General features: G+C 44.9%; 1 protein-coding gene across 1 annotated transcript in view; it reads left to right on the top strand.

Moving 5' to 3' along the window:
* LOC8024491 (serine/threonine-protein kinase greatwall) overlaps positions 1-14,861 on the top strand; it is a 30,118-nt gene extending 15,257 nt beyond the window's left edge. Inside the window, exons 9-13 of the mRNA XM_029991261.3 lie at positions 5,266-5,664; positions 7,815-7,928; positions 8,648-8,749; positions 9,976-10,086; positions 13,891-14,861. Of these exons, the coding sequence (XP_029847121.2) occupies positions 5,266-5,664; positions 7,815-7,928; positions 8,648-8,749; positions 9,976-10,086; positions 13,891-13,937 (773 nt within the window). The 3' untranslated portion in view covers positions 13,938-14,861. The remainder of the gene's footprint in view (positions 1-5,265; positions 5,665-7,814; positions 7,929-8,647; positions 8,750-9,975; positions 10,087-13,890) is intronic.
* The last annotated feature ends 9,720 nt before the right edge of the window (positions 14,862-24,581 follow it).

Raw genomic sequence — 24,581 nt, 5'->3', positions numbered from 1 at the left:
GTGCTCACTGTTTGGTGTTCGAGGACATCAACGTTTTGGGAAAATTGACGACCAGGAAATCCCCTCCTGTAATGACGCATGGAATGCAAAAAAAACGAGATTTTGTCTCCATTGGTTTCTTTAAAGGAATTTAGTACTCAAGAGATGTTTCGATGGTCCCTCCTAGGCCGATCAGGAAATTTTTTCAACTATCAGTCCTGCTAAAGTATTAATTGGCGGCATTTTACGATGTTAACCTTAGGAAACTACAGTAAAACCTCGTTATAACGAAACGGGATATAACAAACTAATGGATATAACAAAGCAATCATAATTCCCCTTGCTTGCTAACAGTGGGAAGAAATGGACATTGGCTATAACAAACTAATGGTTATAACGAAATAATTACGACCGCTCCTTCAACTTCGTTATAATGAGGTTTTACTGTATTTGTTATACGGACATTTCCTTACAACTTATTGAGAATATGATATAAGGGACAAACCCATCAAGTGAAGTCTGACGTCTGTCTTCCATATAATGTGAAAAACGGAATTAAATGGTGCAAGAGAAGTGACTTCCAGCAAGCTTGTCTCTATTCAAATGCCAGGCACCACTTCATGAATTTGGGTAGACGGATCCTTAGTTGTTTCAACAGATGCGCTTTTTACTTTCAGCAGCATCGAGAATAGATCCGACATTGACAACGCTGCACTCGAGTGATTTCCATGCAAACAACTTCTTTTCGGCACCGCATATTGCGTGCCCCAGGCACTTTTGTCAGGCACTCGCACACTATCTTTGACACATTTTTTTTTGCCTGAGGACCCCTAGCCTTTGTGTCTAAATAAACATTTTGAATTGGATATTTTAAGAAAAAGCACAGTGTATAGTTTCTTTAAATTCATAAACAAACAGATCAGGTGAATGTTCATACCACAAAAATGGTTCCCCCATATAATCAAAAGCAACTGTTCTGGAATCGTTATAAAGGCAAAGCACAATGCTTCCAAGGAACACACATAGTGAATCCTTGTGTTGGCTATACTATTTGCCTTTTTCTTTAAGATCCTAAATTTGTGATTATAAATATACCTTGCGCTTCTTATTGCACCACAATCACTTAGCCACTGTCACTTAAGCCATTCTGCACTGTCATAAATAATTGGCCTCTTGGCCCTCGTGTGCATTAAGTAATTGCATACTCAGTGTGCGCCAGTGCTAACGCTGATTCCTTTCCTCACACATATCTGGTAAGCAAATAGTCAAAACCTGTTATTAAGTTAAGTACAGAAGTTGTGCACATGGTAATGGCATGCAGTTAGGTAGTAAACATAAGTATCAGACTACACTACACTTCACAAAGCAAAGCAAAAAGGTGCGGTAAAATGCGACAAAAAACATGAATACAGTAGACTCTCATTAACTCAAACTCCAGGAAGTCACAGATTTTAGTTCGAATTACCAGAAGTTTGAATTATTAGAAATTCACCTAAATGTTATACTAGACAACATTATGATTTGTTATATGGATAGCTACACATACAAAGATTTTTGCCAGTTTCCTCTACATAGGCCTAATTATAAGCAAGTAGAGGCATAACACATTGGTGAAAAAACTGTTACGTTAAGTTTATTCATCCGGCAAAAAAGTTGTCGATTGTGGACTATTTAGTCAGTACATGAGATCTCAAAACAAAATTTTCAATACCAGCCAGCGTAAGTAGCTTTTTACGGGACTCTTCCTTTGCAGACAGAAACTTCCGGAGCTGAGCGATGTACTCAAAGGCCTCTGCGGCTGTGACAGTTGGTAGTGGGTCATCCCTTTCTTCATCATCATCTTTACTCTCACTGCTGCACTGTGCTGGCATTACTTCCCCATGTCCTCTAGTGAGTCATCACAACAAACACAAACGTCGTTGTCAAGACTAGCAGATTCTGCCAGCTCGGCGTTCACATTATGTGCTTCAAGGCCAAAAAGCATGATGCCAGTGAGCTGTTCCTCATCCTCGATGTCGTCTTGGTCATCATTGCTAGTCTTGAAGCACATAATGTAAATGCCGTTTTCCGCTAATGTGTGCCTGCTTGAGCCCCGTTGAGTGTGCTTCTCTCCGAGCACCGGTGCACTGCGGAGAAGCAACACTCGCAAAAACAAGGTTCGCTGGTATTGCTTCTCTGCGGTGCACCGGTGCTCGGAAAGAAGCGCACTCTACAAGGCCGCGAAAACAAAAAAAGTATGTATTAAGCGAAAACGCCGTTCGAATTAAGCGGCTTATAAATACATTAAAAACATAGCGGGACAACCAAAATTTTTAGATCTGTTTGAATTAACCAGAAGTATGAAATATCAGAGTTAGAATTATCGCGAGCCTACTGTACAAAGCTTCCTTTGCCAGGGCGTAAAGGTGAGAGAGGAGCGTTCAGTTGAACCCACCTTATGGTAGCCGCGTCACGTGATGCCAAGATGGCAGTGCCCATGCAACTGAAGGTGTTAAGGTCTTTATGCATGCACGACTCGCAAGGTCCGATGGTTGCAAAAAAAAGTACATCTGCCTGGCGTTTTTTTCCCCCAAAAGCCACTGGTCAAGATCTGGCCTCTTCAAGCTTTTTCTTTTTTTATCTTTTTTTTCTTTGTTACAGGCGAAGACGGAGCACAATTTTTGTGTATCTTAGATCTAATCTCTAAAACATCTTAATTTCTGAAATAATAAAATAAAAATATATTGTATAAAAAATTAAAAATGCAATACAAAACCGGCGTTGAGGGTTTTTCACTAGATTTTTCTTCCTGCGTCTTTCGCATTATTGTTGCCAATTATACACCAATGTCGCATTGTTGTAACCCACTTTTCAAGCAGGTTTTCCTTTGTAAAAATATCAAATTGCCCTCAATAAAGTGTGCTGGCAGACATAGCTTCCAAAACAGTGTAGTACTCTGTGCTTTGATTACTACTTGACGCCCCAGAAACTCTCTAATCCAGAAATTCAAGCTTCTCTGTTTCAAGATCAACGAAGGAGGTGCTTCAAAGTACCATTGAAGCACCTCCTTCCCCGAACGTTACGTCGTGAAAGGAGTTTTCGGAATCTCCGCTCTCGCGCATCTGTAGCGCCTATCAAAGCTATACAGGCGAACTCTCGCTATTTTCATAAAGGTCAGAAAAGAGGCGTCGCGGCCGATGTTAGTACAGGGAAATATAGCCAACAAGCTTGCAATTGCACGCGCTGCCCACACGAGCGACACACGCTTGGCGGCGGAAAAAGTCTTTTGACACAACTGGTCAGAGGTTCTTCGTGTTTTCTCGCGTTCTAGCTGTATCCTTGGAAAAAACGAACGTGATATTCAGATTCACGGGATGAAAATACTGTCGAATTCACCCCAAACTAGTTTTTTCAAGAACTTCTTTAGCTTCCCTAAAAAAGCAGGACCGATCCCTCCATTCATGGAGAGCTCTTTGCTCTCCGTGATTGGTCCCCACTCACCTTCTCACCAACGTTTGGTCTACTAAAATGGAAAGAGTGGAGGGCTTTGTGGCACATAGGAGTCGCGAGTCATGCTGGAGGCTCCAATTTATATTTTATGTTGTGTGTATGTCTCTGCTGTAGAGGGGCAATTTAGCCAACGCAGGACCACTGGAAGCTCGGGGTCTATAACGCGCATCAGTCAGTAGTGATTAGCCATGGGGCGAAACTCCGGAGGTTCAGTTTCTGACTGTTTCGGAAGATTCCGAAAGATTTTGTAAGAAATTTCGGTTGTTTCGAAGGTTTGGCAGTTTCGTTGCTGTCTAGCCAACATGGCGTTGTTCCTTTTGTTTTTTTTGGGCGTCGCGAGTGTTTAAAGACTAAACCTTGATGCAGACCGAAATTCAATAATTTTTTTTACGAGGTTGCCCGCAGTGTGGGGGATCTTCGTAGATCCTACGATCCCATGCCGAGGCTTGCGAGCGCTTTGACCCATCGAGCTCGTTCTTGATCCGCACTCTAAGTGACGGCCAAATGGACGGTAAAAGCTCAAAAAGCAAAGCTCTATGGTAGCTTGTGCTTGTCCAAGTGTGAGAGCTCTGGGTGTAGTGTGTAGGCCTCCCTAAAATTGTGGTCACGAATGTTGGTGTGAAAGGTGCCCAACTGATGAATGAGCAATAGACCTCTTCGGGTAAGCAATGGATTAGGATCTTTTTGTAAAACTAGGAATAGGTTGCATAGCCTCTACAGCAGGTTGCGACGGGAAATGAAGCAAACTTCGTTCATTTGTACTGTGCGAATAGCTTTAGCTTCACAAAAAGGTCACCCCACCGTTTGTTTCGTGGCCTGTGCTGCTGTCAAAAATAGTCGCTCGATGCTTCCCCTCGGAAACGTGTGCAAGTACCCGCCAGGGTGTAAGATAGACAGGTGGGGAAACGAGAGACAAGTGAGCGACCGGATTGTGTCCCCCTCGGTTTTCTCTTTCTGTGGCGCCATCTATGTGGAGCACCGCAAACTCTCACTCCAGGTGGGCGACCAGTGGCGACCGGCTAAACTGATGGAGATGGTTTCTCGTGAATTTTCAATAGAAGACTGTCGTGCTCTCGGTTTGTTTTTCACACTCTCCCATAGAGTTCCATGCAAATCCTATTCCGATTTTTTTCCTCTCGCCGCAGCGCCATCTGTCACGAATTGGGAGTACCCGCAAGCAGACGAGTGCACAATCCGGTCACGGCACTGCGGTAGGCTTCTATGGGCCGTTTCCCCACCTGCCTATCTTACACCCTGGTACCCGCGTTGATGGTATATCAATTTTGTTGGCACCAACTGTAGCTAGATATACAATGTTTAACCCTTATGAGCATGATGCACGTAAGAGGTACAGGAGGTTTCAGGGAGCACGAGCACATATTTTCGATTGCGTAACACAGATGCCGGAGATGTTCAGACACAATCGCTTCCACCTGCCACCTGTGTTGTGTAAACCGCGACGTTCCCTGTGCTTGGAACAAACACCACATACGACGTCGAGCTATGCGGAGCTCACATTCGTCTGCTTCTTGCACTGGGGTTGCAATGATGTAAGAATGCCGAACTTTTATTGGCTGATTGAAAAATAATGTGTAGACCTCGAGGCATCTAGCATTGAGGTCTACCCCCATCCTTCCAGTCTAAGCCAATCAGATCTCTGCATCGTTCTGATGTCACCGCAACGCCTGGACAAGAAGCGGACGACTTGCTATCCACAATGATGCAAGGAAAACGAGCAGCGCCATTTGTGATAAAATCGATTTCACCCACCTTGGTTTGTTTTGGTCCCCCCCGCAGGTCCGAGCCCGCTACCCGAAGCAAAACGTCTCCACTTCGACCTTGAGCTGACGTCGCCGCTACGAAGCCCGCTGCGTAGCCTTCGGTGGCGCAGCGTGCCGGGGTCTCCCGCCAACAGCCCCGAGTGGATGGTGGTAGCCAATTGCGGCAATAACAGCGGCGGCAGTCACGACGATGTCTTCACCTTGTGCCACTCCGGCGAGAGACCGCTCGCAAAGAGCTCCCCCGGCACTGCTCCATCAGCGTCGCCCCTCGCGTCCACGTTCCACACTCCGCAAGACCAGCGTGTCCCTCCGCCGACGCGGACCCCCAAGTCCGTCCGGGGTCGGCCCCTCGAGGGGAGGATCCTCGGCACTCCGGACTACCTCGCTCCTGAGCTGCTCTTGCGGCAGGAGCACGGTGGGTGGCGACGCAAAATCGGAGCTCCGCTAGCGTATTTGCTCTAACGAATCGCGGCCCCCGTTTACTATAGGACGGTTTCATGTGGCAAACGGAAGGCCCCCCCTCCCCCCCAGAAAAAAGTCTATTTACGGGGTTTTTTGTTATTGCAAAAATAACCCATGCGTTGCCGAACGCTCATTTTTTGCCCGACTGTAGCACAATGCCAGATAACTAACCGGTACCTCATTCAAACTAAGCGATTTTCTAAAGTTTTCTATGGAAAAATGGCGGCCTACCTTGGCCTTTGAATTTAGGAAGCTGAAAACAGTAAATCACTTTTTTTAATTAAATTTTCAGTAAATCACTCGACATTTTCACCAGACAATAGATAGTTGTGAAGTTTTGGCAACTGGTTCAGAGTTCGAACCACTAGCGGTACATTTGGCCGTAGAACGAGCATTCGGCTATGCATACTTTATATTTGTAATAATAATAAAAAAAAGTGGCGTAAATTTATTTTGAGGGCATGCTGCACTTGCAGTTTGAGCTCTTGCTGGGTACACCATGTTGATGAACTTCAATTTCTATGTCTTTCTATTTGTGGGGGCAGCGTTTCCCATGTCGCTCGGCATCTTTTGCGTCGCGATTGACTGCACCAGCAAGAGTAGTCGGGAACATGGAAAAGAGGGGCGGCTGGTACTCGATTTGTATACAGACTGGTCTTTATTTGGACTTCATACGAGTTGACCTGTCAGAGGCCAAAATGGTCCTGGTAGATAGCTCCGGGGCAACTCCAAAAGGAAAAAAAAAGAGCAGTGGAGGCACGGGGCTGTGCGTCCCCAAATTCGTCTTGCCAAGTTCCGTCGTCAACGGAGCCACTCGGCCGCGCCTGCGCGTTTCCCCAGCTTCAAAAATGACAGCAGTACTCACCGTCTGCATTCAAACTAACAGGGAAAGCGGCAGACGCCGTCTGAACAACACAATTAAACGCAGCTTACTGAAAACGAACAGGCGTTTCGTGAAACCGCTTCATGCTTTGTTTTACACCTTACGACGGAGCGCAGTGGAATGGGCCATCCCTGCCAATCCAGTGCTGTCGACGTATTTTGGGTGACTATTTGCTTCCTGCACGTTGATGCGCCCTGCCCGAAGGTTGCGCACTGCTCGCGTGGCATTGCATTGGCTTTGACGGCCTGTAGCATCCTCTGTGGTCGGTCGTAATGTGAAACGGAGTACAGCGAGCACTGTGCATTGAGTTTCCCAGCGACGCTCAAAGAGAGAATATCGGGGCAAGATGGGAAACAAGCGGGTCGAACAATGAGGCGGCTCAACTACTGAGATATGCCGTACATTTTTTACACGAATATTTTGTGCATACGGCGGCACCGTTCTATGTCGTTTTGCATGGTTCGAGCCTTGTGGGTATATGTTTCTTTATTTCTTTCTTTACATCAGTTTCGTAGGCTTTTTTTTTTATTCTTTTACTTCCTTTCGTAGATAGCAGTGATGTCCTCTGTGTGTCCTCAATGGAAAGTGAAGCCTCAGCTTCGTCCTTAAACGGTTCAGCAAAGTTTCTGCTCGTTGGCATTATCGGGTACCATCGAGCGTGAATGTTTCAAGACTCTTGGCGACCATTGATGTTTACAAACTCCATTGGAGTTCGAGCTTTATAGTGTGTAGCGAAAAGTTTTAGGTGGCCCTAAATTTGGCAATGTCGAAGAATGGCAAAAACTGAAATTTTGACAGTGAAAGCTGAATACGAGAAATCTTCACGTTCTAGATTCACTCGCACAAAGCGTACAGCTAGATGCAGCACGTCTTATATTTTGTACAGAGGTTTATTTTACTGGTTGTAGTTTCATTCTGTGAATTGTCAAATCGCCAAGGACACTTAGACGAAGAGTAAGGGTGCACACAAGCTAGTGAAGGTTAATAGTCGTAATCTACAAGATCCAAAAACTGGAAGCAACTCTCAACATGGAACACTTGCGACAAGTTCTCTAACAAGCCGTGCTTAGGGCATCGTTGTTCATGTGTTGTCCTCATTCTCACAAGTTTTATTTATTACGAATAACTTGATATGCATCTTGCTCTGCACTAGCGATACTTTGAGGAGCTCCCAAGAATGCGGTTTTTGTTTTGCCAATTCTTGCAACACTTTTTTACAGGAGCGGCTGTGGACTGGTGGGCACTTGGCGTGTGCCTGTACGAATTCCTCACGGGTCTGCCTCCGTTCAGCGACACGTCACCGGAAGCTGTGTTCAACAACATTCTGAGCAGGGGTGAGCTTAGATCCCTTTGTTCATTTTTTTTTTTGTAAGTTTTGCCAGGTGCTACTCAGCGAAAACGATTTTCACAAAAGTTCGCCCAAAGATTTGTCTTTTTTAAGTACTTTTCAAGCCACCTCTGCTTCTTGCATTCCGCTAAATCTTCAGCCGTGGTGGATCTCTCATCATATTCAGTGCATTCCCAAATGACATGATTCGTGCACTGCACCTCCTTGCAATTCCAGCCTTTCCTAAGCCAATCTGTGACTTTTCACTTGCTGCCTCGCACAAAAACGACGATGTCCGCTGGTTGTGTTGACCTAGGGCCGTTTCTTCAGAGTGTCGATTGTGCAAATCCTAGAGAGGTAACAGAATGCCTGCACGATCAGGTCGGACTCTACAGATACAGAGCAGGGGCCAGATGGATGTACCCCACTTTAGATAAATTGCAGTACATTAATCTTGGATGCTCTACCTCTGTAATTTACCACAAACGCATGTTCAGGTAGTCGATTTGTTTTACGAAAATATCTGAGCAAGGGCTTGGATATTTGCACGGCTTCTTGGGGGGTGCCTGCGTGTTTTTATCGCTCATTTTTGATGGGAATTGCACCATTGCATCTCGAAAGATTGCCCACATCACATCTTTTACCACTTATCCTTTCACCCTGCATGGGGTCTTGTTCGGGATTTTACAATACCGAAGTTTTCACAGTTTTGTTTCGCTGCCATAGATCTCCAGTGGCCTGAAGGCGAAGAGGCGCTGTCTCAAGTGGCTCAAGAGGCAATAGAAGAGCTCCTCACTCCAGATCCAAATACTCGACCCGGATCGAAAGGTGCGCACATTCTCGTCCAGATGGAACAAAATCGAAACAGCATAGACCTTTCCCAAAATTCAGTATGGTCACTTTGATCAGAAAATGGCGGTCTTCTCGTGGCTAGTAAAGCAAGATATTTACACAAGAAACTTGCGTGTGCGTGCAGCAGCATGCCAAGCAAAACGGAGAGGTCAAAATTCACCCGCAAGTGCACCTGCCAGCCTGCCATTGTGTCTGTTCACACCGCGAAAACTGAAGTTGAAAAGGCTCCAGAGCAAAGGGTACATGGCCAACTCATTCAAGACGTTAGTACAATGTGACACACAAATTAGATACAACCGTTGACAGCATTTTCTTTGGACTCTGGTCCATTTAATCTCTTGGCACAAAGTCGTCCCTAAAGTCCCCTTGGGGGCGGGAATTTCATAGAGGGCTTATTGAGTCAGAGCTTAGCGATGGCCAGTTTGATTCATATTATCGAAACTGGAACAAGCTTAAAAAGAACTGTGAGGTGAAGACCGCATCTTTGTCTTCCAGTGACCCGGGAAAGAGACGGTGCCAGATGAAATTTCCGATCGTATTTGTACGGCAAAAGTTGAAATGTTATTTTTGCCACCAGATGGCACTGAATTTTGGAAAGGGTGTATACATAACCAGAGCCTTCCAATACTCTTTGTGTAGTACTACATTTCGTGATGTCGTCGTCTACGTCTCAGAATGGAAACCAGCAATTGGGGGCCATTCATTATCCACTGTTCATAAAACGAATTGGGCTTAGTGATGCGAACTAAAAGAAGCCATTCATGCCGACGAAAGCGTAATCTGGTTGGCCACTCTGCGTTGTTGACACTAGTCACCATCATCTCAGGATACCGCAGCCTGCTTGAAAGCTAAAATTAGCATCTCGATTGATCTCACATGGTCACGTGATCGAAACAGTCGGACACCTAGGGGGAAGACTGTCACTCACGAGCCGTCTTGTTTGCTGGCTGCCATCTATAAAGGATGCATGGGGTATGGAACGGGAGAAGATGTGGCAAGTTCAGTGTGCGCTTTGTTCGAGTGAGCTTAGCTGGCACCACCAGTGCACATTTGGAGCTTGAATGATCTGCAAGTTTCAAATGGCCACAGAAGAAACCACCGCTCTTGGCTTCGTTTCACTGGTGGCTTTTATTTGGAACTCGCTGGTGGAGGGGGGCATACACACCCGTTGGTGACGGAGCGGTGCCGCATGCAACTTGCAGAGGTTCGTGCGTTGCCCCTGTTCCTCGGCCTGACGTGGGATAACCTTCACGAGCAGACGGCCCCCTTTGTGCCACGTCCCGACGACGCCACGGACACGGGGTACTTCGAAGGTGAGAACCGACGTCTTTCAGAACTTCGGGGAAGGAGTCGGATTCAGTTTTACAATGACGTGCGGTAAGCCAAGGAATAATGGTGACGACGGAAATTTATAAAGGAAGCAATATCCCCTTCTTCAGTCATTCGTGTTGTGGCATTTCTTGTTGTCTGCAGACTTCTAACATATTTTCTACATTATGCAATTTTTTTCAAAAATATAATTGCATATGCTATTATTATGAAGTAAAAACTTAATAGAAGGTATCGTGACCTGTGTGTTTTTTGGGTTCTGTGTATGCACATGTAGTATGCAAGTCTCAAAGCGAAAAAAAGTTGATTTTTTCACTTGATTCGTTTCTGCGAATGAAGATCCTTTGTAATTCACATAGTGGAGCGAGGCCAGCACAAATCTTTGTCGTACTAACATCTCGTTTATTCATTAAAGGACACATGCAAAGGAAAAAAACGTTTTTTTTAAGCGGCTTAGATGGAAAAAGGACGCCATAAAACGATTTTACAACGAAGAAAAATTTTTTTAGAGCTATATTTCCGGCGCGAAACGAATTTGTAGTTGGCGCCCGCGGGCACCGCGGAAAAGTGGTTCGTATTTATCACGTGACTGGTCTTTATTTATCACGTGGTGCTTGCGCTCTTTCGGAAGCTTCCTATGGCCTCTAAAAGTAACTTATTCACCTTTGTTTGAAGTATAACAAAAAACTAAGATGAATAAGTAACTTTTAGAGCCCAAAGGAAACTCCTGAAAAAGCGCAAGCAGACGTGATAGGCCTGTGCGCTGGTCAGACGACGGCGGCGGCGCCCCGAAGCAGACGAATTTGTGCGGCGGCGGTGGCGGCGGCGACGTAGCGCGGTGGCGCGCGGGCCTACCACGTGATTAGCGGCGGCTCCCGCGAGCGCCAACTACAAATTCGTATAGCGCCGTAAATATAGCTCTAAAAATTTTGTTTCTTCGTTGTAAAATCGTTTTATGACATCCTTTTTCCATCTAAGCTGTCTAAAAAAATGTTTTTTTCCTTTGCATGTGTCCTTTAATGAGGTTATAGTACAATTTTGAAAGTAAATATAAATGCTTAAAGTTTCCACGCCCAGGTCAGACCTATGACCCTCTAGTCTAGTCAGTAGTGAGTTAGATTTGGCAGCTTTTAATGTCAAGCTGCTGGAAGCATTGGTGTAGCCAGGAATGTTTTTTCAAGAGGGGGGGGGGGGTATGTGGTGCGCTGAGGTGGGTGGGATATCCATGACTTGGGGTGCAGAGAGGGGGAGGGGGGGTCAAAATGCATGTGTATAGTATACACTCCGTGCGGGAACTATAGGGGGCGCTTTGAAAAACGCGCGCAGCGCCGCTAGCGGAGGAGCTGGCGTTCGACTGTGAGGCGCATTCAGCAGCCTGCGGCGCCTTTTCGCATGCCAAACTATGGCGGCGGAAGCGCGCACGGACGAAACTTTTGCTTTTTGAGCCGATAAGTTGAGGGTGACGTTGCATGAGTGCTGGGGCAGATGGGCATTTAGCTGTTCTCCACCTCTTTTATATTGAGTTTAGTAATTATGGGTAATTTCTCTAGTTGCGGCCGAAAAAGGAGTTGGAGTAATTTTCCGAAAAACAAGACTGCCGCCACCTTAATTGCTCTGAGTGGGAAATTTATTTCGCTCGTCGCTGTAAACCTAGGACTGCTGGAACGATGATATTTGGAGGCGAGTGTTCACTAAGTTTGTGCACGAAGACTGCCAAGTTTCTTTAAGACAGCAGGTGTGAAAGTTATGTTTCTGACGAATAAAGAAATAAAGCTGTGCAGGATATCCAATATTGGACCCCAAATGTTGTGTTATAGCGGGCTGTGCAAAGTGCATATTTGGGCACACGGGTGCTTGGACTAGACAGTAACATGACACAGCACTTATTATGCAAAAAAAGGTGGCATAGGGAAGCCAGGAGAAAATTTGGTTTGGGCGGCGTAACTCAATGGGAACCGGTTTGGATCATGAAAAGGCTGTCAAGAGAATACCACTGGTCGGGGGAGGTGGAGACTTTAGAGGTAGGAAGGGACTAGTGGACTGTACTTCCAATTGAAACAACTTTAAGAAAGGTGGATCCGAAGCCGAGAAAACAAAGTTGTCGGCCAACACACGGTTTGGCCGCCAAGGGCTTTTTGCGGTCAACTGTCGTGTAATAACCTGTTGTGCGAGGTGCTGATTTTCGGCGCACAGGTACTTTGACATGAGCGTCACTTGGCACAACACTTATTATAACAAAAAGAGTTGGCACAGCGAAACCAGGTGGAAATTTAGTTTGGGCGGCGTAACTAAATGGGAACTGGCTTTGACCGTCAAAGGCTGTCAGATAATACCACTCATCGTGGGAGGTGCATACCTTACAGGTAGGAAGGGACCAGTGGACGGTACTTCCAGTTCGAACCACTTTGCGATAGGTGGCTCTAAAGCTGAGAAAAAAAAATGTGTCTACAGAACTCGGGGTATCAGCGTTTCCACAAGAAAGAAAGCACACCACATAAACTTCCGTACTCAAACGTCGATTCTCCAGTGATTCCGAGTTTCATTGTTGTTTTCTTTAGATTTATATTCGTCACTTTTTTTACCTTTCGAATCTTTCTTCATGATGTACAGATTGCGTGCCATACTTGTCCGGAAATATCATCGACACGTACGATGGGGACGAAACTTCTTTGGAGGGCATTCCTCCAACGAAATTGGCACTGCATACCTGGGAATGTGGGTTCGTCCCATCGGCGCTGACTCATGTAGGCGTTACTGGCGCGAAAACAAACGCAGAGCGCAAAGCGGCAGTGTAGAATAGGTCAGCCGTGCCGACACAGTGGCAGACATGATCGGGAGACCAAATTTCTCACGTCGTACGGCACGGCTCCATCGTTGTCGCTGTCCCACAAAACATCGGTGAGGTGAAAAGCTGTGAAACTTTGTCTCCACGAGATACGACGCATAGCTATTGAAGCACTTAATGACGCAGCACATACAGCACTTCATACTGTGAACCCAGCGCTACCGCACCACTCCGACTTCAATGCGTACCAACGTACGCCGGAGTGATTTCGGTTTCGTTTTCTCTGGGGTTCTCGCTGCCTACTTTCGGTACCGGCCGCGCGGCGGCGCGCCAGTCGCGTCGCACGGAGTGTATAGGGTCGACTGGGTTTTGGGTCAAGGGGGCGGGGGGGCTGTAGCCCCATAATTCCCCCCTTCCCCCCCATTGCCCCCTGGCTAAAAGCAAACAATGTATTTGCTTCTATTGTTTTAGAGCGCAGCTCCTAGGCGCCCGTTTCCGGCTTGAACGACGTCACCGTGGGCGTAACCGCGCAATGCATTATGGGACGCGTGACGTCACTGATGATGGTGACGTCATCACAGTGACATCACTGATTACGTCATCATGATGACAGTGACGTCATCGTGATGACGTCATTGTCACGTGACCTCTCAGCGGTCACGGGGATCACGTGACCCTCGTGAGGCAACGGCGACTCCGCTCGGAGGTAGGAGTAGCGGACAGGATGAGGAGGAGGGAGGAGGGGTGTACCCTCCCTTCAGTACCCCTCCCTCCTCCCCCTCAAGAGCTGCATTCTAATTCGGCATTACAGGAAGTTGTAAACGGGTTTTTTTTTCTTCTTCCGAAGATCCTATTTTCAATTTCAAGACTGATGTGATAACGTTTTTGCTGTCCTTTAAGAAACAAAAAGATTTAGTTATTTTTTGGAGCAGTCAACTATTCAAACTCTTGTAGTAGGCAGCATTCAGTGCAATATATTCATATATACTTATTTTTTTTACAGCTCGCAATCGCATGCAGCAGCTCAAACTCTCCAGCTTCTGCAGTTAGCAGTCTTTCCACCCTGCGTTTGCCTGAAGTTTCCCGCCTCAAGATGCTGGCCGTCCAACGAGGATGGCCGCCCGAAGCCATCCAAGATTTTATCCCCGCTTACTCTACCGGGTGATTCAAGGAGACGGCAGGCTCTTTAAATCGACCGTAAAATTCCGTTTCTTAACGTATCGCGCTACGACTTTGTGCAGCGTTGCCCACAGATGGTGCATTTTTTTTTGTAAAATTTGCAAAGAGCGAACTTACCTGAGGAAAAAGTAAAGAAAGAAAAAGGCTTAGCTCCTATGGAAACTCAGCGACGCCACCGGTCTTCAAACAACACGGCGCCGTTTCGCACAAGAGACAAGAGATGGCGCAAGCGGTCGCGACGCCAACTGCCGCCAACGAGCGAGCAGACGACGCCGGGAGCCGGCGTATCTAGCAGACAAAGAGCTGCAGTTCCGTGTTGTTACCGCACCTGTTTTTGTTCCTGCGACTGTCGCCGCCCGCGGAACGCGCTCCGCTTTTGAGTCGAAAAGATTGTCTGCTAAAGTTGCTGGCTCTCGGCGCCGTATGCTCGTTCATTGGCGGCGTTCGTTGCGCCATCTCTTGCGTCCCGTGCGAAACGGCGCCGTGTTGCTTGAAGACCAGTCGGTGGCTTCGCTGCGTTTCCATAGGAGCTAAGCCTTTTCCTTTCTTTACTTTTTCCTCAGGTAAGTTCACTCTTTGCAAATTTTACAAAAAAATATGCACCATCTGTGGGCAACGCTGCAGAAAGTCGTAGCGCGATAGGTTAGGAAACCGAATTTTCCGGTCGATTTAAAGAGCCTGCCGTCTCCTTGAATCACCCGGTATTTCGGTTTTTATCTTTTATTTATGGAGAGAGAAATATATAAACATAAAACATGTCATAATTCTACAACTGCTATCTGTCTGTCTGCTGTTCATTTTCAAGAGTAAGCCACATCGATTGATGGGCTTTCTTGTGATGGTGACCTATCACAAAGTGTTTATTGTAAAGCCTTGCAGAGCTATGGATAAAGCTAGACGAAGTTGAGGAATGCTTGTCCTCTAAAATGTACATGTACATTGAGAAACCACAAAAACCCTGATGTGATTATTTTTCATGAGAAAACTGACTCTGCTGTGGAGGTTGCTGTACAGTCTTTGATAATTAGTTATTGGTCCTTTGTGAAAAGCATATTCTAGTCACTATTGTTTCTATGTCAAAACTTTCTAGGTTTTTATTATATTTTGTTGCTTTTGCTTCTAGTAGAGTTTGTTTTCTCAGAATGTATTTTTACCGTACTTCTTTTGGGGCCAGGTTGTAGGCGTTTTTTTTTCTAGCATTTTGAAGTGACGACTGCATCTTTACGACGGTTTGATAAATTTGAGACAGCTTTTGAACGTCTCGAGTGTTCTCTCAAGTACTGGTCTTTCAGGACTTTGCAAGACAAACAATAGCAATGTTATCGCTAGGCGGATGATAGCTGGTTGAGTCGGGCTTTGCAAGAGGTGGAGTGAAAGACATGTTATACATAGGGTTCTTTGTTTTCGGGTTTTATTTTTGTTGAGGACCATTTTAACGTCTGCCAAGTTTTATCTCGTTCCGATGGTTGTGTCCCCATTGTCCTCCCTGTCCTTGTTTAGGGTTGCCTTTCCCTTTTTGTGCCCCCTAGTTTAGAGGCTCGCTCAAAGCTCCCAAAGTCTTCAATGGGTTTTGACCATTTTCCTTGATTTTCTTTTGTGTGCTTTTACGCTTAGTGTCATAGTCTAAAACAACTTGAGAAAAAAAATATTTTGGTAAAATGACATCAAAATTTTTAAAAATAAACAAAATTCCCTCGTTTAGGAAATTATATCGCGGACATGAAGATAAAAATAAAACCCGAAAACGAAGAATCCTAGTTATACATTGTATCCACTGATACTTACCGTAAAATACCGGGCAAGTGCCCACTCAAAATTTTGAGATAATCATGAAAAAATGGGGGATGGGCACTTGTCCGGTCATCAATTCTACATATCAATGTACTGTGCATATTTTCTCAGATTTTACAAATTTGGGAATGGGCGCTTAATGTGGTATGGGCGGATGCACGGTATTCTACGGTAGAAGTAGTAAAATAATAATGATAATAAAACCTCGGATAGTTTTTAAAAGCAAAAATTACACACAAAAAATATTTTTTTCTTAAAACGTTGAGTTGCACATTCAGACTATTACAAGCATAATTTAACACAATATTTAGGGTTTTTTATTTTATTTTTTTTTAGGGGGAAGGAGGGGGTTTTGTTTTGTTACAGCACTAGCTAGGTTATGTCTACAGGATCTTCAGGTCTAGGACCTGGATGTGAATTCTCTTTTTTTTTTTAGGTTGAATATTAGGAGAGTGCACACAAGGCTTGGGCTTCTGGAGATTCGAGAATACCGAATTTCAACATGCGATATCTTTCTTGCTGTAATGCTAAAGCTATAAGAACGAGTTAGTTGCACTCTGTTATTTGTAGAATAGTTTGGATAATCTTTTATGCGTTTTACATACTTTTTGCTACGGTGTTTTTGTGAGAGTACAAAAAAAGAGCTAGGCAGAAATGTTTGCTATATAGTAGTAGTGACCATCCTTGCAAACTAACATACAAAATGTACCACCAAAATTTTTAATTATTTTTAATTGCAAAAACTAATCACGATTACCGAACCAATTTTGCGTAACTTAAGCGTTGTCTTGTTCAAAAGTTATACTAAATTATTTATTTTATATTTTCACTAGGAAAATGGTGGCCCAATGGAGCCCTCAAATTTGTGGGTCTGAATGGCACCAGGGACTCAGAACTGGCCCCATTTTGGGACCAGTTCTCAAGGTCACATTGGTCAGACAAAGACCGTCTGCCTACCTGTTTGAAGTATGTATGATGAAGCAAATTTCACGCTTCGAACAAACCCCCGCGTCTTTTGTAAAGGAGTTTTAAAATTGCACCACCTGCTGGCCATTTCTGTTTTCTTTTTTTTTCCTTATCCAGTCTTTCCTTCGTACCTGGCCGATACGGGTTGGCCGCACTTCCTCCGACGCCCGTCGAAGGAGTGACATCTGTGTGCAAATCACTCCTCCGACGCCAGAAGTGACGTAACGGAAGTGACGTCACCTTGTTAATTATTAATAACTAATATAAATCATTACTACATACATAATATAATGCGCCTTTGAAAATAAGTACAAATAAAAATAAACCCGTTCGATTTCAATGTAGCTTTACAGTAAAAGGTCACGTGACTAAACATTTTTGTCACAACATTTGTTTATTTACAACTTTTTAAACGCAGCCTGACAAAAGTTGTGAGTTATAAAAATAGTATTAATGCATATAAATACATTTTTATTGTCTTTGTGTCACGTGACGTTATTATCGTGGGCGTGGCTGCCGTGGCCCTAGCGCGTGCGTCGCGTGCGGTAGTGTGCTCCGAATCCGAATCGGCTGTCCCTTGCACTGTACCGTACATTGCACGCTCCTCCAGCCCGGGCGCTCGTCCTGTGAAAAAAACGTCTCGCAGCTGATCTCGTGCCCGTAGCCTTCGTTACACTGCCAGCGAGCGGAACATAGCACGACGCTCAATGCTTTCTTGCACCGGCGGTAGTGACGGCCGGCCGAGTGCGCCCGCGCGCTTAGATGGGTGTTCGCTGTTGCAAAGACCTTATCATTGATTATCGCACCTAATGAGTAGTTTTCAACGAGCCAACAGCTGAGTTACGTTAAGGTTCTCAGTTACAGGTGGTAAGTGTGCGTAACCCAGCTGCAAAAAGGTTGAACGGATAGGAGCGACCCCCGGGACCTCCCGCGGAACCCCGGGAGGGAACGGGGGTGGGAGGGGGGAGGGGGGTCGTTGCGGGTACGCCAGTTAGATTTAAAACTGGGTCCACTTGGATTCACTACTACTGAGATATGCCGGTTCCAGTTGGGAACCAATGGAGACCTAACTGGGAATCAACTTGAAGCAAAGAATTGTAACTGCAGATTTAACTCAATTTGTAATCATGCATATTAATTTTACATATTATGCATTTGTTCTTTGTGTTTGTTTTTATATAGAACCAGATTTAGTTTTTTCTTCTGAGGCTGATTTTTGTGTAGGTGTTGACACTTGCGCCTTCGATCAAACCGAGCAGTACTGAAAAGGTGTGCCCACCATATGACACACTCACGGTTAAAGCTGACCGGACCACTCGGTCACATATGTTGCCTGGCCCTGTCACTGCAGTAGAATGCGTAGAGTGTTATCAGAGTAGAATGTGATACATGGTAATAAAACCCGAGACCCAGGAACACAGAAGGGGACGAATGTATGAATGTGATACTCGACTCATTCAGTGAGCGCGTCGCCCTCACCGTCCTGCAACTCTATTAAATAGCAGCGTATACTCTCTGTTGTGTCTACAAGCTAATCCTGGCTGCTGGTAGACGAGGACGAAGAGGAAGGGGGATACGAACGGAGCACGAGATGGAGCAGCTGGTTTTTCTGTACTGTCTGACATAGGCGTTCGTATTAAAAACACAATTGGTGCAGTCGACAGGACTCTAGGACTCCTACATGAGTCTGAACTTTCCCTAAAATCTGCTCTTGCCATCGCCTCTCCAGTTGAGCAAGCGATGAAGGAGGCCAAGCTCTTGACGGAAGAGGGATCCAGTTCACAAGTGGCAAAAATAAAAGCCAAAAATTCGAGGGCAAGTCCCAGCAAGTCGTCCGGCACTTGTTACAGATGTGGATCACCGCACCACATGGCGGACCATCCTAAGTGTTGGCAAAGAATGAAGCTTGCAGAAAATGCAACAAGAAGGGACACTTCGCCTCCGTTTGCAAGCAGGGTGTTTCACAAGCAAAATCCCATGTACGAAGAGTGGAACAAGCGCACGACCAAGTCCAGGTGCTAACTACCAGCTTTACCAAACAATCGGTTACGTGCGAGATACATCTGGCACATGTTCCCACCAAACGTTTAGTCGACACAAGTTCATCCGTTTCAATCCTGCCAAAAGACGTCTACCGAAGACACTTCCACTCTTACAAGTTGGAATGTTTGAATACAACACTTCTGGACTACTCTGGAAAAGACATTCCCGTTCTGGGGAAATTCGACGCACCGGTACAGTTTGCTCAAAGACGCAGCACCTGCACATTTCACGTCGTACGAACAGGCGTGGCTGTCATGGGCCTAAACGCCTTTTGTGCATTGGACATCCAACTAAACTTTGCTCCTCCCACCGGAGGACAGGTGGCAACGGTCTCCGCGAGAAACCTTCCAGAGATCACACAAGACTTACCCCATCTGTTCTCCGAGGGATTAGGTCATGCGAAAGGATTTGTACATAAGGTAAAGACAAAAGATTCCGTCGCTCCTTTCCAACAAAAGCTACCAAGACTACCTTTCGCAGTGCGGGAGAAAGTTTCTGAGGAACTGGTGAAGCTGGAACACTCCGGGGTTATCGAGCGCATCGATGCTTCGGAGTGGGTGTCTCCCATCGTAGTGGCCCGCAAAAAGAATGGGCAGATCCGGCTCTGTGTAGGCCTATGCAAGCCGAACACTGCAATAGTTTTGGATTCCCACCCTCTACCGTGCCCCGACAAACTTTTTCATCAGCTTTCCGGTGCCCACATCTTCAGCAAGCTAGACCTCTCATTGGCATAACACCAGTTGGACCTGGCAGAGAAAAGCAGAGACCTAACGGCATTTGTGGCACATGAATGTCTCTTCAGGTTCACCAGAGTATGTTTCGGGCTGGCATCCGCTGCCCCTGCCTTTCAAAAATGATGGACTGCATACTCTGAGGTACTCCAGGTACCATCGTCTACCTGGATGATGTACTTATTTTCGGGCGCACAAGAGAAGAGCACGATGCCCGCCTGAGGCAAGTTCTTTCACGCCTTCAAGATGCAGGCTTGAAACTAAACTAGCACAAATGTTTTTTTTTGCAGTCCAGCAGCTTCAATTCCTAGGACACGAGCTGACACCGCAGGGAATCAAGCAATGCGAAGATAATATTGAGGCTATCATGCAGGCTTCACCCCCCACAAACATAACATCACTACGATCATTACTCGGCCTGCTCGCATATTACGTCAAGTTTGTACCAAACTTTGCGACCATCGTGGAGCCTCTGCACGTGCTCCTGCGGAAGGATGTTCCCTTTTAATAGAAAAAGGCACAAAAAGAGGCATTCACTGCTGTGAAGGATCTGATACGAAACAGCAATCCACTGACTTTGACGTGGTGCTGCCCACCGTCGTCACAACCGATGCATCTAATTACGGATTAAGCGTGGTTCTGCAGCAAGTACATCCGGGAGGAATTCGAACGGTGTCGTTCGCATCGTGAAAACTTTCAAGCGTCGAACGCAACTACTCAGCAGGGGAGAAAGAGGCATTGGCGTGCCTTTGGGCCTGCGAGAAATGGCGCTTTTTTCTCTTCGGGCGCCATTTCACGCTCAAGACAGATCATCAGGCTCTCGTTACTTTGCTTTCTACACGAGGATCCGGTCGACAACCAATGAGGATAACCAGGTGGACTATGAGACTCCTCAGGTATGACTACGAGGTACATTACCAGAAAGGAAACAAGAGTGTCGTAGCAGACGCACTGTCACGCCTGCCTACTCCGAATCCTTCGGATTGCAGCAAGTTTAGTGACGACAAGGAAGAATTCACTTGCTGGTACGCAATCTATGCACAATCGATCAAGAAGAGATCAAGAAAGAAACCAGGCAAGACCCTAATTTGCCTCGAGTAATCCAGTGTATCTGCACTGAATGGGGTCACAAGGAACAATGTGATAAAGTACTATCTACATACTACAAGTTGCGAGAAGAGCTTTCCTCCGTGGATGACTTACTACTACGTGGTGAAGTGTTGGTTCCACCTATTTGGCTACGGCATAGACTCATTGATCTAGCTCATGAGTCACGCCCTGGAATTGTGCGGACGAAGCAGCGTCTACACGAGCACTTCTGTTGGCCCAGAGTCGACATCGAGGTCGACACCTACATTAGAGACTGCAACACCTGTCAGACGAACGACAAGACAGCTGTGACGGCAGCAGCACCCCTACAACCAGTTCCATTCCTATCGGGTGCATGGAAACAAATAGGAATAGACATTGTCGGACCTTTTTACAAACTTCCATCGCAATTCAGATTTGCAGTCGCCCTAGTCGGCTACTTCAGTAAGTGGCCAGAGGTAGCTCTTTGTAACCAAGTTACTGCTGAAGCTGTATGTGAATTCCTCATTAGAATCTTCAACCGAGAATGGTATCCAAAGGTGATTGTTTCTGATCATGGCCCATAGTTTGAATCCCGCATATTCCAGAAGTTCCTGAAGTCCAGAGGGATTTACCACCATCGGTCTCCGACATACCATCCACAAGCCAATGGTCAGGTTGAGCGCTTCAACCGAGTGCTTAAGCAGTACGTCCAAACTATCCTGCAGGAACAAACCAACGTTCGTACAGGCCTTGAGTTTCCGGGTGTCTACCGAAGTACACCACATGCAGCGACGAAGCTCTCCCCCGCTGAGCTCATCCATGGACGTAAAATGCGTACCCGTATGGACATCTTAGGCTTCCCAAGTTTCGACGAGCCCGTTCACATCGAGATGCAGCAACTCCGCCAATGCATTGCTGATTACCAGAAGCACAGCAAGCAATACACAGATGATAGGCAAAGAGCCAAACCATTTACAGCGGGTGTAGGAGATTATGTCTGAGATTATGACCGAAGGGAACACCATCATTTGACCCCTCTGAAAGAATTCATGAAGCTGTGGGGCCAAGCACCTTCTCTGCTTATTCTTCCATCTCTTTTACCTCTATCCCCCCATAGATTGGTTGATCCTTTCTTTTTACCTTCCCTCCACAATCTTTCATTTATTAATCATATTTCACACAAAGACCACCATCTCCTTCTCATTAAAATTTGCTGATGAAACCTTAAATTTTGTATGATTATTCAGAAAAAATTATGTATGAAAGGGCAAAGCCTGAGTCAGTCGAGCTGGAGTCCTATGCGAGGCTAGGGTAGCTTATGTGTCTGTGCAAGGGAATGATCGATTGAACTGGTGAGTATGGGATAGCTGGAGATGACTTCCTGAATGTAATTATTGTTTCAGAGGTTAGATGGTACTGAATTGTGGCGATTATTAATTATTAAAGGAACTCTCCAAGTGTAGGAACTATTAAACAGGCAAGAAATAAAAAGAAAGCATTATTCTAGTACATCGTTACTTATGCAACTTTACATTTTAACATTTGAAGTGTTCCTCCACCACAAAGTTTTATTATTATTACTGTTTTATATTGATTTAATCATTCAAATCTATACCACCATGTGTTTTCTTTTACATACACATTGTATGCTGAGTACAGAGTTTTGGCTGAAGCTAAGACGTGTTTTGTACACCATTTATTTGTACTAACCTTATAATTGGGAGGAAACATGTGCTTCATCACAATAGCAACATTGCTGAAGTAGAGGTTTCAAGGAACAAATACAATTAACTTGGAAGTCTGCTTGCCAGTGGAAGGACATTTTTCTATGACATCTGTGCAGTAAAAAGCCCACAAGCGTGCTTCTAATTAAAAACGCACGCTATCCAGAATAGCGCGACCCGCAAAAGCGGTTCTTCCTACGAGAATGTGCCTTGTGGAACAGTTTGAAACTCAGAAAAGAGCTTGTACCCTGGAAGGAGGGTTTCCCCCTTCTATTTGCTGTACGGCGGGAAAGCGGCGGACCAAGTAACTCGCAAGTGCGCTTCCCCTTGCACGTATTTTCCTTGTGGGAAAGCGCAGAACCAGCAAATGTACTTGTCAGTTGCAGTAAGATGGGAAAGCAGTAGACCTAACGTTCCATAAGCGTGCTTCTCCCTTAAACACCGAGTTTTGCAGGAAAGCAAAAAACCCGCAAGTGCGCTTCACCTTACGAAGTTGTGTACTGCGGAAAAGCGACCTAGAAATACTTCTTCATTATCTACATTTATTGCAAGAAATCCATGCGCGAATCTCATCCTCCGAAGAGCACTTATGGCAATAGGCCACATTGATTGACTGAACATGACTTTACAAATAACCAAATTACAGATTTCTCACTGGCGAAATTAAAAAAAGAAAAAATCATTGATTAGATTTAAACTGTTTTCTCAAAATAATTTTTTGAGAGAAATATAATTTCTCTGAAAATAATAAATACACTAGAATATGCAAGATCAACCAGAGACATATACTTTAGTCTGTCTGCCTGATTCTATACCTCTCTCTGCTGATATTTGACTTTGTATGCTTGTTCACGCACGCAGTTCTTTTGTTGACTCTACCCTTTCCCTTGTTTTGCTATACCTGAAGAACGAGCTGAAAAGTAGAGAGAGCGTTCAATCCTACAATTTACTTGTGCCTCGAAGAAGTCTTATATTTGCTCGTTATCCCCATATCAATATTACTTTATAATTATTTTACATGGAATGAAAATATAAATACACCTGAAAACAATAAAATAGTTGAGGTTCCAGTGGTAAAATTAATGTGTTTTTTTTAATATATCAAAATGTTTGATTTGAAACATCGGTATTCAAATCATACTTGGGTAGTCATTTAATTACAGTAATTAAATTACTGTAATTTAATTACTTTTCTGGTAATTTGTAATTCATCACTTCCTGCTAAAGGGAGCTGCAATTGTACTTTATTTGCTTTTTAGCATCAGTAATTACAAACTTTGAGGCACAATTACAACTACTTTTGCAAGGATTTCCGGTCCCAACCGGAAATCCTTGCATCATCAACACTGATGATGACATCAGTGACGTCACTGATGACGTCACCGACATTAGCATTGTCATCATCACTGATGATGTCATCAGCAAAGTAATTTGTAATTGCAATGAGTTATTCCTCAGGTAGTACTAATTGTAACTGTAGTTAAACTACTTTTGGAGCAAAGTAATTGTAATTAAATTACATTTTAAAAGTAATTTACCTGTATGATTAAAGTTGTGGTCTAAATCATGATTTCGATTTAAATCAACTTGATTTTTATCCTCCACCCTGTGTATATGTGTGTCAGTGCATGACCACTGCCAATCATTTCATTTGCAGCATGCGACATTGAGCCCTCAATTCTTTATACGAGGGCAATGGGGGATGGCCAAGGGATGAAGATGGGCTGAACAATTTTTTTCCAACATTTTGTTGATATACTATTAGATAACTTTGCATCCTGCAGGTGAAATTCGGTACGGTCTGCTTTTCTGGAATCGATCGGATGGACACTGAATCTATAAGTCGATTGAATCAGGATGTCCCATGCAGGAACCAAACTGTTTAATTTTTTTATAGCTAACTTACTAATATTGTAATATTGCTGCTTTTATGCTTCAAGTGTGTAGATAAGTGGGTAGCACAAATGCTCAGAAAGAGTGGCAATGTCATGTTCTTTATATAGTTGATTATAGTGGAGACAAGAGCTTCTGGAAAAGTATTTGCGACTCTGTGTAGGTGTCAATCAGGCAAAGGCAAACGCTGCCTTGTATTGCAGAGACACAAGGAATTATCTTACACCACTTTTCTTTGCAAATAATGATTTGGCAGCGCTACAGCGATAGTAGATAGTGCTGGCAAAAAAGGGCTG

This window comes from Ixodes scapularis, unplaced genomic scaffold (genome assembly GCF_016920785.2).
Source record: "Ixodes scapularis isolate PalLabHiFi unplaced genomic scaffold, ASM1692078v2 PGA_scaffold12__126_contigs__length_90152505, whole genome shotgun sequence".
Taxonomy (NCBI): domain Eukaryota; kingdom Metazoa; phylum Arthropoda; class Arachnida; order Ixodida; family Ixodidae; genus Ixodes; species Ixodes scapularis.
This window is presented reverse-complemented; position numbering and strand designations above follow the sequence as displayed.